The 14,587-nt window shown below is 34.4% G+C and overlaps 2 protein-coding genes and 1 pseudogene across 2 annotated transcripts; 1 reads left to right on the forward strand and 2 right to left on the reverse strand.

Moving 5' to 3' along the window:
- The first annotated feature begins 2,604 nt into the window (after positions 1-2,604).
- LOC132183961 (caffeic acid 3-O-methyltransferase-like) lies at positions 2,605-5,938 on the forward strand (annotated as a pseudogene).
- A 1,668-nt stretch (positions 5,939-7,606) lies between these two features.
- On the reverse strand, positions 7,607-8,617 carry LOC132183963 (uncharacterized). The gene has a single exon (XM_059597441.1). The coding sequence runs from the start codon at positions 8,615-8,617 to the stop codon at positions 7,607-7,609; it is 1,011 nt and encodes a 336-aa protein (XP_059453424.1).
- A 3,934-nt stretch (positions 8,618-12,551) lies between these two features.
- On the reverse strand, positions 12,552-13,343 carry LOC132185653 (basic blue protein-like). Its single transcript, XM_059599418.1, has 2 exons — positions 12,993-13,343; positions 12,552-12,889 (listed from the first exon to the last, which is right to left on the reverse strand). Exons 1-2 carry the CDS (start codon positions 13,171-13,173, stop codon positions 12,690-12,692), a joined length of 381 nt encoding a protein of 126 aa, XP_059455401.1. The 5' UTR covers positions 13,174-13,343; the 3' UTR covers positions 12,552-12,689.
- Positions 13,344-14,587: the final 1,244 nt, after the last annotated feature.

Consider the following 14,587-nt stretch of genomic DNA (forward strand, 5'->3'; position numbering starts at 1 on the left):
GTAATATGAGAGTGACATGTGGACTTCCGCTAATGAAGGACTGACAAAAATTAACGAAAGTAGTGATTTCGTCTTTTCCCATAGATGAGGTACTAAATTAGTTACATACGTTTTAAAACCTAGAGGGAAAAAATAAAAACATGTAAACCGAGATACTAAAAAGGTTATTAACCTAAAAAAATAAAAGAAAAAGAAAGGAAGTAGCGCAAGGTCGATACCCCCAAAAGGCCAACAAAGAGTAACACAAGGTATTGGGGCTCAACACCCCTCATATTGGGTGGCTCGTCAATTCATTGTCGGGTCGAAGCGGTGGTCGAACTCACTTTAGGTGGTCCCAACCACACCTCAAAACCAAAACCTTTTTTTTAAGTTTTTTTTTTTGAGGTGGTCGGGACCACCATCTTTGGTTATATTCACACCCCTGCATCATTATTGTGACCTCTTTGGCCAAATGGTGGTCCCTTTGGTTGCAGTATTTTCTCAAAAAAAAAAATTTCTTTATTTTTTTAATTATTTTATTTTTTTATTTTTAATAATGAATGAATAATATATTATTTCTTTTAAAAAATTAATTTTTAATTGTGTTGGACGATCTCAACCATCCATTTGGAACTACCGCATATTGCGGTAGTTTCAAACAACCGCATGTAAGCCTCTCCCCAAGAAAAATATTAGGTTAGTAAAACGGTGCGGTTTATTCATCTTCAACCTTATGTTCTTCAACTTCTTTTAAAATAATCATGGCTAGGGCTTGGGAGCATAATCATGCAATTGAGGCCGTCGAGGGGGGGGGGGGCATTTGCCCTCAAGAGTTGCTAAAAGGGGCCATAACCATGGCTGAGGCAGGGCATATGAAATTTTTTTATTATGGTATGAAGAATTTTAAAGAGTTGAGGGGGTATGCCCCCTCTCAAACCCCCTAGCTCCTAGCTCCGCCCTCGGCTATAACAAGCAACTCCTAAATATGAGAGAGAGAGAGAGAGGAGAAAAACAAATCTAGAGAGGAGCCCATTCATTCTTCTTTTGTCCTCTTATTTAAAAATCCCATAAAAGTGGACACATTTGAGTAAAAGGTAACATATTGTAAATAAGCATAAAAATAATGGGGCCCATTATAAGAGATTTTCTCCCCTGACAGATAGGGTTGATTCGGTTGAAGAAGGGGGATACTATGTGATGGAGGAGCACAATGGGTTTTGGGGAAGGGATATACGAAATGGACTTCGACTTATCATATATCAAGCTATTCCTTTTGCGTGGAAGATCCTTTCAATTCCAAATGAAATAAATACTAGCAAGATTTGAAATTGTGGCATTCATTAAGTGTACATATGTAATGTATATCGTTGACAAACTTAATCGTAAGAATAAAATGGGTACTATTTACTTCATTTGAAATCAAGAAGATTCATTTTTCTTACTTTTCTAATAAATTGACAGAAACAATAGTTTTCTTTTAATTTTTTCTAAATTTAAAGGACAAAACATAACCATAAAATTTTTCATTTTAATTTTTCACGTCATAGGGCAGTGAATCCACTACGATTCAAAGTAGTAGAGAAAACACGCCCACAAAATAGAGTTAAACATATTAATTTTTCACATCAATCAAATTTACTACGATTTGAACCCACTTTTCTCTCTTTTTTTTTTTTTTTTTTTTTTTTTAAGGCAATAACAAACAAAGCCATAAATTTGTGTTTACGGTCGACTCATTTTAGTTACTCGTGATTCACGAACTTGTTTATTTACAATTCTATCCATCCATAATAATTGTGGACAGTGATGGGTGATAAGATGAAACGTGGCATTTCCAATGTGGCTAATATTGCCAACATTATCGATATCCAAAGTACAAAAAAAAAAAAGAAAAAAGAAAAAAAGAAAAAAAGCTGGTCGTGTGTCCATTTTCATTTCTATTGCTTGGAAAAATACATGTAATGGTAAATTTTTGTAATAATAAAAAAAATGACATCTCAAAATAAAAAATTTGTGGACATAAGAATATTCCCAACAACTATCCTAAAGTTGCTTCCCTTCCTTACACATAAGAAAATTTTTTAAAAAATCACAAAAACTCACATGCAACAGTTTTTCTATATTTTTCCTATATATTATGATTACATTGGGTTCAATTGTAGCATTCTACATGGTTTATTATAATTATAAAAACACATTTTCTCTCCTCTCACATTTTTCAATGCAAAATAACTAAATATAAAAATAAAAAGAAAATAAACAAAATAATATTTTAATGTTATAGAGAAATATAAAGGGAAGCTATTGTGGAGTGTATTTGAATAAGAAAGCAAAAAGTAATTTTATTCCTTAAATTTAAGAAAAATGAGAGAAAAGCTGCTGAAAATGCTCTAATTTATCTTATAAAATCAATTCTATAAAAGAGAATTACCCATTCATGATAAACATACCAAAAACGTTATCAACATACACAATGTGAGATTATTCAAACATTTGTTCATGTGCTCACCAAAAAGTCCAACGAGGTTTGTTAATTAAAAGCAAGTCAGAAGTGAATAGTTTTGTGCAGTTTTGAAGCATAAATAGAAGATAGAATACAAATGAGAGGGTATACCGGTACTGAAGAAGATGGGTTCAACGGAGAAGCAGTTGGATGATCATCAGCCGTCCTTTAAGAGATCAGAAGACGACGATGCATGTCTCTATGCCATGCACCTGTCCATCTCTTACGCTTATCACATGGTATTGAAAGCTGCCGTGGAGCTCAACCTGTTCGACATCATTGCTCGGGCGGCTGCAAGCCCCGCCGCCGCCGATGCTTACATGTCGACCTCTGAGATTGCTTCTCAGCTTCCCACAAAAAACCCCGATGCCCCTTCTCTGCTTGATCGCATGCTCCATTTGCTTGCGAGCTACTCACTTCTTACTTGCTCTGTGCGCACCGGCGAAGATGGAAGTGATGAGAGACTCTATGGACTCGCACCAGCTGGCAAATTCTAGGTTCAAAATGAAGATGGATACTCTCTAGCTTCCATGCCACTATTTTCTCATCACCCAGCCGCTGCGGAGGTGTATATACTTGATATGTTCTTAGATCTGTACTTAAAAAGAAAAAGATAATGTTGATCTAAATCTGATATTTAGATCAACATTATCAGCATTTAGATCAACATTATCAACGTTATGTAAACGAAAAATGATAGAATTTATTCTCATTTCAATATTTTTTAACAATTGCTATGGTGAATGAATCTACTGTATTGAATTTGTGTGGGTTTCACATACGTTTACAAATCTAATAAGTGATCTATTGAATTTGTAAGATGAAGTGAAAAAAAGATGGGAAAAATATTGGCATGATCGAATCATTCCTCTTCTAAAAGAAAAGAGAGATGTTATACATTCATCTCTTGCCCATATTTTGTCTATATTTCTTTACAAATCTATTATTGAATTTGGACGTTGCTCATTTCTTGTACACAGATGGATAAGAAATAGGCAAAATATGTAAACCAAACATTTTTAAACTAAGAAAAAAAAAAAAACTTTACTTTAGACCCTTGAGCGACATACGTTTTGAGAAGATCTCCCTAAATTTTAAAAACTCTCAATTTCACCACATGAACTTTCAATTTGATGCAATTTACTCCTTTAGCCAATTTTTAAATGTTAAAAGTTCAAAAATGACCATTAGACCCCTGATTTTTTTTCCAAAATTTTAAATTTACTCTTAATTTCAAATTAAAAAATAAAAAATATTTATTATCCAAAAATAAAAAAATAAAAAAAATCACAAGGTGACCCACGGTTGGGCCACCTTGTGACCTTTTTTTTTTTACGAAAATCGAAGGGTAATTTTGTCTCTTTAAGAGTTTATGTTAGGGTTTAACGGCAAAAATTGACGGAGGGGTAAATTGCATCAAATTGAAAGTTTGAAAGGTGAAATTGAGAGTTTTTGAAATTTATGGAGATCTTCTTAAAACGTGAGATTGTTTAGGGGCCCTTTGTGAAGTTTCTCAACAAAAAAAAAAAATCAAGAGTTGGTTGAGACTGATATATCAACATTGTGAAATAATTGGATAAAAATATGATATATAACATTTCTCATTATTTAATATAAACATGAAAATATTGAAATGAATTTACATATAAAGTAATGTTAAATATCACACCCTCGTCTCATTGGACCTGCATGGCAGTTCATATTAGCGCGCATTTGGATAAATGTTTGTTAAAAAAAATCAAGGACTAATGGGCCTACTGCGTTAGCCGGACATGATATTTAGCATTTCTTATATGAATATATAAATTTTTTTGCAGACAATTTATGGATATTGTAGAGATCATCTTCTCATTGATTACAAAAAAATAAATTGAGAAATGCTAAAAACACACTCCCATTTCATCCCATCCCACCCATAATATACATTAGTTCTTGTGTATTGGGGAAATTTCAATCACACCCTTCAATGTATAAATGGTTTTGCAATCATAATTTCAAAGTTTAAAAATTTCCAATGTCAAGATTCCATGTTTCAAATCCCTTTTAATTTCACCATTTTTTTGGTTAAAATACCCAAAAATGCCCCCTTTTTTTTAAAAAAATTAAAATTAAAATTACAAAAAAAAAAAAAATCAGAGACAAGGATATATATAATTATCTTCATTAATACAAAATAAAACCATCCTATACTCGGTTAGACAAATAATTAAGGCAAATATCAGGATATGTTCTAACGATCGATAGGCATGCATAATTACTTCAAACTATCATGTTATCAAATACTATAAGCTATAGCTTAAGAGAAAGTACTAAACTTTGTTTGTGTTCCCTCAATTGTTGAAAGTAAAAGTAAAAGTAATTGGAAGACAAATAACTAACTAGTTAAGGTAGTTGTAAATCTTACATTATTTGCATATATCACACTCTGTTTCCAATATTATATTACTACTCAAACTGTTTTGGCATTCATATTGTTATATATAGGCTTCATCTTAAGGATGCTATTCTTGAAGAAGGCAATACATTTGAGAAGGTCCATGGGAGATCCGTCTTCCAATACATGGACGCTGATCCAACATTTAATAAAGTTTTTAGCAAGGCTATGGCTGATATCTCTGGAATAACCATGAAAAGAATGCTTGAGACATACAAAGGATTTGAGGGATTATCATCGCTGGTTGATGTTGCTGGTGGCACTGGAGCAACCCTCAACATGAATCATGATCATTTCTAAGTACCCTTCCATTAAAGGCAACAACTTTGATTTGCCTCATGTGATACAACATGCACCATCTTATCCAGGTACCATATATAATACTATTGAGGTTGTTTGTGCTTGTTTTGGCTTGTCTGGGTTTTTTCTCGAGTTGTGCAGGGTTTGGGATGTTCATTGGGTGGTCTGCAATGGTTTTGGGGCTTAGTGGCTGGTCTCCCTAATTAGTTTCATTTTAATAAATTACTTATTCAAAAAAAAAAAAAAAAAGAATTTGATGTTGACCAGCAAGGTCAGATTTTATGCAGGTATTGAGAATGTTGCAGGAGATATGTATGCAAGTATTCCAAAAGGTGACGCCATTATGATGAAGGTGAGTTAATTGGCCATTTATGTGACACTTGAAAGTAGATTGGCATGTGTTAAAAAGAAGAAGATCTTCTTGCAGGCTACATGTCACAACTGGAGTGATGGACATTGCATAAAAATTTTGAACAACTGCAATAAAGCACTGCAACAAAATGGAAAAGTGAATCATTGACTATGTAATGCCAGAGGCACCTGAGTCAAGTGATGCTGCGAAGTATGTTTCTTCCCTTGATAATGTCATGCTTGTTAACCTTGGAGGGAAGGAAAGAACTGAGAAGGAGTTCGAGGCCTGGAGCAAGAGGTCGGGATTTTCGGGGTTTCGTCTTATCTGTCGTGCTTACAATGTTTTTGGAGTTATGGAACTTTACAAATAAGTCTCCAAATTACTCTTCTACTGTCGTTGCCGATAAATGTTTTGTATGAACAAGTCATATATATATATATATATATATATATATATAGTGTTTTTAAATTTATGTTTGTCGGATTTGTAATTTATATTTGTTGGATTTGTAATGTTGTTGGATTTCATTTTTAGAAAACTCTCCTGCTTTGTTCTAATTAATTGCCTTATATGTTATTCATTTATTATTATTATTCTTTAAATGTTTTTTCTTGCCATCAACTATCAATTTACTGGAAACTAAATATTAAATATTTATATGTGATAAAAATTTATTGGCAAAATGATTATCAAGTTTGATATGGATAATAGTCTTCAACTATAAATAATGTCCCCCCTCATGAGTGAGGATGAATAATTAGGTACGAAGGGTTATTTCTTACGGTTTAGATTATTTGGTATGAGGAGTTATCTCTCACGGCCGGTTTAAATAAATTTTGTTAGGAAATTTAGCTACTTAGTCTTAGATGTTTTAGATCTAGAGCCTGTTTGAGATTGCGTTTGAGGATCTTAAAAGTACTTTTAACATTCAAAAAGTTTGTTTGAAGAAAAAAGTATTCGTTTGGTAAAAAAATTAAAAGTCCTTTTAAGGGTCCAAAAAGCTTAAAAATGGTCAAAACGTACTTTTGGCAAAAGTTTAAAAATGAAACTTTTGCCCAAAAGCTCTTTTTGATTTAAAAGCTCTATTTTTCAAACGCAATCCCAAACAGGTTCCTAGTCTGCTCGGAGCAAATATACTCTTTAACTGTATTTGTACATGGGTTAGCGGAAGATTGAAATCATAGATAACACTTGATTGTAAGAATTTTTGTTTGTATCTATGACTTTGTAACCTCATAGCATGTGGCTATGATTTTGCAGAGCTTTATGCTCGTAATATTTAATTAATGAAATCCATAGATTTCAATTAATATATATATATATATATAATATCCGCATTAACCGAGTAGATGCAGATAATAATAGCATGATGCAAATGCAAATATCAAAAATCATTATTCGCATCTACATTTTCACCCCTTAGTGTGTGTGCTTATATTTTCATGTTCGAACCAAACTTGAATCCATATATAAACTCTTGGGGCCAAGCTAGGCCCAAATTCAACTTGGCCCAGCTCAATTACGTACATTTCCAGTCTACCACTAAAGTCTTTCAAGAAACCGAAAGGCCAAAAAAGTATAACCAAATGTGGCCTAACTAGTCGCATCCATGGGGTCATCGTCTCATAGTTGGCCACCTGTTTTCCATTTCCAAAGGTGAAATTTCCCCATCTCCTTCCTAATTAATTGAACGTTTCTTAATTTATGCCAAGTCAACGAACCCCATATCATACGTCTACCCGTTCGATCTATTGACCAATGACTATCGCATTCGTTGACTTGGACCTGGTTTGCCTTTGGCCAAAATTAAGAAAATATACATAATTACGAATTAACCAAATTAATACGCATATTTGATAGATAACCGATGTAAATAAAGTAAAAAGAACAAATACAACCCATTCGTAATATATATATATATATATATATATATATATATGTCGAGATTATAGCAAGTAACGTATGACCGCCGCTAGCTAGCTAGCTATTACATAAAACATTAATTCTTAACGTACACTTGATAATTATGTTGAATTAATCAAACGTAAAATTGCTCAAGCTGAACATCCTTGGTCTTCAAAGGAACATAGTCCCCTAGATAAACTTCAAGATGATCCGAAAGAGCCGACTTGTCGATATTTTCATGGTGGTAGGATTTGCAAACGAAATAGATCACCGTCTGAATGACAAGCCCGAAGAGAAACAACTTGAAAAGCAGCACCAGACATATAATCCCATAGGCAACCCTGTTCACCATTCCCATTGACTCACCATGAACAACCAGATTCTCAAACGCTGCTTGAATGAGCCAAAAAGAAACGTTGAGTTTCAAAAATATAACCGTTGCCACCCCGGTGTTTCCCTTTATCAGCTTCTTGCTCTTGATCATGGCGGGAATGCCACACGTGTCTTCCAACACGGTCACAACGCTCGCCAAATGCCAAACGATTGTCATGTAAACAAACCCCACCAAGTACAAGATTGATAGAACAATCAGCATCAGCATGGGAACAAGAAAGTGTCTTGACTCAAAGAAAAGAACAAGTAGAATGATGAAGATGAAAAATGCGAGTATGTTGTAAGCGAGGAAGGAGATGAAAGTAGAGAGGAAGGTGAGCATAAGGCGCTTCCAGACCTTTGGGACGACGCTCATAACCTTGTCGAAAGTTACTTCCCGGCGGCCGGTGTAAATACATGCAATGGTGTAAACGACGGCGGAGGTGGAGAGGAGGGAGAGGATGAGGAGGAAGGTGAAGTATGCAGCCTTGAAGAGGACAAAAGTGATAAATTCGTGCGTGAGGAGGTCTGAGAGCTTGTTGTATTTAGAAGTGCCTTGGCGGGTTTCATCCAAGGCTATTTCGTTGTGAATGATGTTTGTGAAGAGGAGCTCCGAGACTTCCATATGAGCCAAGAAGATGAAAGATAGAGGGAGGATTAAGGTGAGGGTGATCTGGGTGAACACCTTCCTCCATGAGAAGATGATCTTCCACGCCTCTTGGTAGATCCCAAAGAGGCCAAGAAATTGCATATCTTCTTGTTCCCTATCCATGATTTTCTTCAATATTGGATTTCTTCTTGGAAACTTGGAATGGAGGAGGGAGAAGATCGAAAGGGTATGTATTGGGGCAATGGAGGACTTGGACTTTTCTCAATACTACTTTTTCTTGTGTTAATTGAGGAAGAAAAAAGAGGTATATATATATTAAGTGGTGAAGACCCATTCTTCCTAAAAGAGGTGCGCCGCAGCATATATATATATATTCATTGAAAAATACGTACAGGACGGTGTGGCAAATATCTCCTATAATTTAATTACATCAATAATAATATTGATCGGTGTTTTAAGCCTCAAAATATCTATACTCAAGTACTGTATAATCTTATGATCGAGATAATTGTCGCTTCGATTAGTGTAAAACTATTGTAAAATTAACCTAATTTATTCAACCAATAGAAGAGCTTTCTGTGGTAGTTGAATGTCGCTTCAACTAGTGTAAATATGAAAATACCCAGTGCAAAAAAAAAAAAAAAAAAAAATAGGGAAGAAAGCTGACATGAATTAGATAAGGTTTTGTGCAACCTTAAAATTTTTTTTTTTTTTTTTAGGTTACAAAGGGAAAATAAAAAATAAATATTATGGTTTGGTTTACTGACTCTTAGTATAATTTTTGGACTAATGGGTCTAAATTAACACGAGCGTAAATTAATATCTAATTTTCAGTGTGATGAAGGGGTTAGAGGCTCAATGATATCTCCAACAGTGACCAAAACCAAGTTAAAGAAAAATCCCAAGGTTAAAACCAAAAAAAAATGAGGGCCTAAATAAACAAGAAAACGAACATATCAGAGTGGCTTCTATCTTTTTGTTACACCGGAGGGACTTTCCGATGGTTATATAAATTAACTAGTCTGATGTACCAGTTTAGTTTGTTATGTTACTGAGTCTCACATTGAAAGAGTATAAAATATAAAATAAAAAAAAATAGTTAATATATCAAAGTGAACTAAGCCTATTAGCTTAGGCTTTTAAATTAGGGTGGTGTTCATATATATATTTTAATGTACTCTCGATAAAAACTTTCAAAGTGTTTATCTTTCTAACATGTTATATTGTAAATTGGCAGAGGTAACAATTTTCTTGGCATTTTTTTATTCTCTGTTTTTTTTTTTTTTTTTCCCTCCTTTTTTAAGGGCAATTTATATATCCGATCGTGTGCAACACTCACAAATTTGAGTGATGCTATGGGTATTTTAGTTTTACTAGAAATTATTTACAAATTGGTGTGGCAATTTGTATGTTACTGTTTTAGCTATTAAACAATTAAATTTGCTTATAAAAATTTTGTTGCATAATTTTTTTGGTCACGTGACTCCACATGGCACTCATAGGACTATTACTCGAGTTTATAAAATAAAAAATTAAAGTAAAAATTGTAATTCGTACTTTCTCATAAATTTATCTATTCTTGCGGAGGAGAGGGAGGGGGAGATGCCAATTTATCATTCACTTTTGTTTTTGATTCATAGTTGATTGAAATATATTGCGGAGGAGAGGGAGGGGGAGATGCCAATTTATCATTCACTTTTGTTTTTGATTCATAGTTGATTGAAATATATATATATATATATAAACTACAAATTTTTCTATGTTTTTATTTTTTATTTTTATTGGTCTAATTCTAAAAGTCAACTTCGTCGAGGATCAGAATCTACTAAAATTCTCTAGGAATTTTAGTTTTTGAAATTTTTGATTCAGACCGTCTAATTTTTATCCAAGGTCATGTTCTGCCACGTATCCCATTACTAATAAAATAATAAATTAATAAGTGAGACACGTGGCAGAACAATAATCATTAAATGAAAAATGAACGACCTATATTTGAAATTTTAAAAACTGAAATTCTCTTAACAATTTCAATTTTGTCGATTTAGTTGGACAAAGTTCGGCAAAAGATATATTAATATAATGGGTATTATTATATTTTGCATACTTTATTGGTATTGTATATAGTAAAATATCAACAACTTTAACGAATAGATCTAGTCAAAAAAATAAATAAAAATAAAATAAAATAAAAAAACCTTTAACGAATAGATGGTCGTTCTAGAAAGCGAAAATATCGGCCTAGCTAGGGAATTATGGAAACAAGTGATCAGTCAACTTGGCGTGGTCTACCCGGCGTGAAGACTAAGCAAATATGAAATGTGATCACCAAGATGATGTCATGATTAGCGACAAGTTTTTTTTTTTTTTTTTTTTTGCCTTTTCTAAAAAAAAAAAAAGTAAAATTCCTTTATTTACATTAACAAATAATTTTTTTTATTATTATTTTTTTCTTACAAAAAATTTAAAACTATTTTAACATTTATATCATATCAATAAATTTTTATTATTATTTTATATGCAGTATCATGCATGAATCACAAGCCAATCGATACTTCTCATGTACAACATCAATCATCTTCAATGTAATGTTGAATTGGTGGGATATCTTCACTTGTTTTTGTGTATAATTAAGAGTTTGTTTAGGATTGTGGTTTCAATAAGTGCGATTTTAAAAATAGTGTTTTTGAAATCGCTAATTTTTTAAAATCGTAAAGGCGTTTAGTAAAACATGCTAAAAAGTATTTTTTTATTAAATATTTGTTATATGAATTCATGATTTTGGTTTAAATTCTCACTTTTTCAAATAAGTACATCCAAACCTGTTTATTGAATTCGCAGATTTTTTTCCTATTTTAAATTAAGTGCTTTTTAAATTACAATGCCAAACGCTTTACGTTTTGCGATATCTTTTAAAAACGCAGATTATTCTTTTGAAATCGCAATCCCAAACGCACCCTAAGTAGGACACAATGTAAACGATTAAGAGTAATGATATATATCACATGTTTATCTCACAATTATCTAATAATGTTGACCTAGTTGTCTCAACTAACCCTTATTTATTTATTTAATAAGAAGTGATCCAAGAGTTAGTTAAAACTGTCACATTAATATTATAAGATACGTACTTTGTTGTTGGCATGTCGCATGAGGTTGGATTGAGCTAGCTAGCTTGTTGACTTGATTGCTACTTCAAGTTACGAACCATGCTTTGACCCTAGTAGTTCAACTCTTTTTATTGATCAAATTAAAAGGAGTAATGTTATGGACTATATTTTTATCATCCTAAAGCTGATGTGGCTTTTAAAATCACTATTAAATTTTAGATGAGTCATACTTAAATTTTGATCCAATGATGATTTTGAAAGCCACATCAGCTTTAAGAAGATAAAAAGATGATAAAAAGATGGTCCCTAACATTACTCAATTAAAAGTATCTAATGGTTTTTTTGATCTTATGATTTTTTATTTTTTTTATTTTTGTCTTTCTTTCTTTCTTTAAAGCCCTTAAAGCTTAATTCAGTAGACTTTATCTTGCATATTATTGAGATTGACACTTTGGAAGGCTTTTATTGAGGCTAAAATATAGTCTTTTGAAACACCAATCAACTCAAAAGCTTAAGCTTATGAGTTTAGGCCCAATTAAGCCTATATTAATCACTTAATTACACGACTAACACATGTATGTGTCTAATTGGATTGGAAAGCCTAATCCTTAACTTTATTTTTCAATTTCCTCAATTAATAAGACAAAATTCGGCATATCATTGAACCTGCCGGCTTCCAGCTCTGGCATCAACAATTTGAAAACCATTTGTTGTTGGCTGATAACTTAACCACAGCAATGGCATCACTGATTTTTTCCTTCTTTCTTTTTTCTTTTTTTTGGTCAATGGCACCTAATATATAGCAGTACCAATCATTAAAACAAAACAAAACAAATCCAAACAAAATCCGTGACCTTTGGCGGACCTAGTTCAAACAAATTTGGAACTTAAGAAACAATATCTCTTTAGCATAAAGCCAAAATCTTTTATTTTTTCTTTTGTCACACAGTCAAGCCATATATTACAGCACCAATATTTTGTAGCCACACCATCTAGCCTGCATATATAGTGCACACACTTGCGAGTAATATTATTACATCTCACAGAACCATTAATTATCACTATAACAAGTTCTTGGAGGGATATATAGTAGTACTCGATCCCTCAGCCATGAATTTCACATAACATTACACGGCGTTAACAGCAATCTTCATTCCAGACTCACAGTGCCCAACAGAGTTGCAGATGAAGTAGTTTTGTCCCTTCCTCAGCTTTATCCTGTCCTTCCCGGAGCTGTACACTGTTGCACCCGCCGGAGTCGTGCAGCCGCTGTAACCGCTACGGTCCACCGCCACCACATTGTGACTTGTTGAATCATAGTTGAAGACTGCAACATGCACAAAGTATACGCAAAGTTAATGCTTGTGTAATACTATTTAGTAGATTATTGTTGTACTTCGATGTGACAGTAAAAATTAGGAGAAACTTACTTAGCACGTCACCGGCTCTAAAACGCTTTCCTTTGGGCCAACTGTCTGTGTTAAAGGTCCAACCACCAGCGTCTCCGACCGTATAGGTTGCGGCATGGACGTGTTCGAAGTGAAGCAACAAGCAAAGAAGCACAACCGCCATGACCATGGCTTGAGCTGCACTGCCTCTTCCCCGAGACATTTCAAAGCAAAGTTGGTAACTAGGGAAGGCTGAAGTTGATGAAGAGTGAGATGGGGTAGCTTCTTGAGAGTGCCAAGCACTGAGGCTAACCTTTTTATAAAGATGCAAGCAGTGAGATCCTTGCTTGTTTGAAAAAGAGGACAAAGCAAAGACAAATTGGTGCCTTTTTTGAGGTTTTTAGTGACTAAATTGGACCCAACAACCTCCATGATAACCACCATGTTCGAATTTCACCGTTAAGTAGACGATAAATGCGGGGAATAAAGACATTGTTTCTAGTGCTTTTCAATTGAAAAATATTATCTGTTTATCTCATTTGTACCCACCTATCAATTATGTAATTAAATTTAGATAAATTAATAAACGTGCCAATTAAATATGATATTGTAAGGATCAAAATGAAAAGACATATTACACAGAATAATTAACGCTACGGTAAAATTGGTGGTGATTTGCATTTTGCATCGCCAAGAAAAAAAAGGTTTTGACAGCATATTCGCTTCAGCGAATGTTGTTCACGGGTGGTTCTAGTTCATTAGAGGCCACATGTGAACTCTAAATGGGCCACATTGCTTTGAGAGGCGACCCGTGAACTCTAAATGGGCCACATTGCTCTGAGTGCGTGGCGCTCCTTTCTTTTTTGCTGCGCTTTTTCTTTTTCTTTTTTATTATTATTATTATTTTTTTGTTTTTGTTAGCAAAGCGTTAAAGGGAGAGTGACCTTTACATGACCTCATAGATGATAGAACTCATCCCGTGGCTGCAGATTATGATGCCAATTAAAGTTTGGGCCAAATACTATATGCTATTTATGAAAACTAAGGCTCTGTTTACTTCGACGTAAAATGGTTTTCAGAAAATGATTTTCATATTTTATGGTGTTTATTTCGACGTAAAATAGTGATCAACGGGAAATATTTTCCTTTTGATCGAAAATTCTTCTTTAATTTTCAGAAAATGGTTTACGATTTTAAAAACCGTAAATTATTTTTCGACTATGAGCATCTCATTCTTAAATTGATGGACCTTGCCAAGATCCGCCCAGAACCTCGCTGGGACTTGACCGGGACCCGCCCAGGACCTGTCCGGGACCAGCACGAGACCTGACCAGGACCTTCCCGGGACTTGATCGGGACCTGCCCGAGACCCACCCGGACCTGCCCAGGACTTGACCGGGACCCGCCCAGGACCTGCCCAGTACCTGACCAGGACCTGCTCGGGACTCTCGGGACTTGACCGGGACCCGTCCGGGACTTGACCGGGACCCGCCCCGAACCTGCCCGGGACCCGCACTAGACCTGGCCAGGACCCGCCTGGGACCCGCTCGGGACCTGACCAGGACCCGCCCAGGATCTGCTCGGGACCAGCACGGGACTTGACTAGAACTCGCCCGGGACCCGCCCAGGACCTGCCA

The sequence above is a fragment of the Corylus avellana genome, chromosome ca6 (assembly GCF_901000735.1).
Source record: "Corylus avellana chromosome ca6, CavTom2PMs-1.0".
In the NCBI taxonomy this organism is placed as follows: domain Eukaryota; kingdom Viridiplantae; phylum Streptophyta; class Magnoliopsida; order Fagales; family Betulaceae; genus Corylus; species Corylus avellana.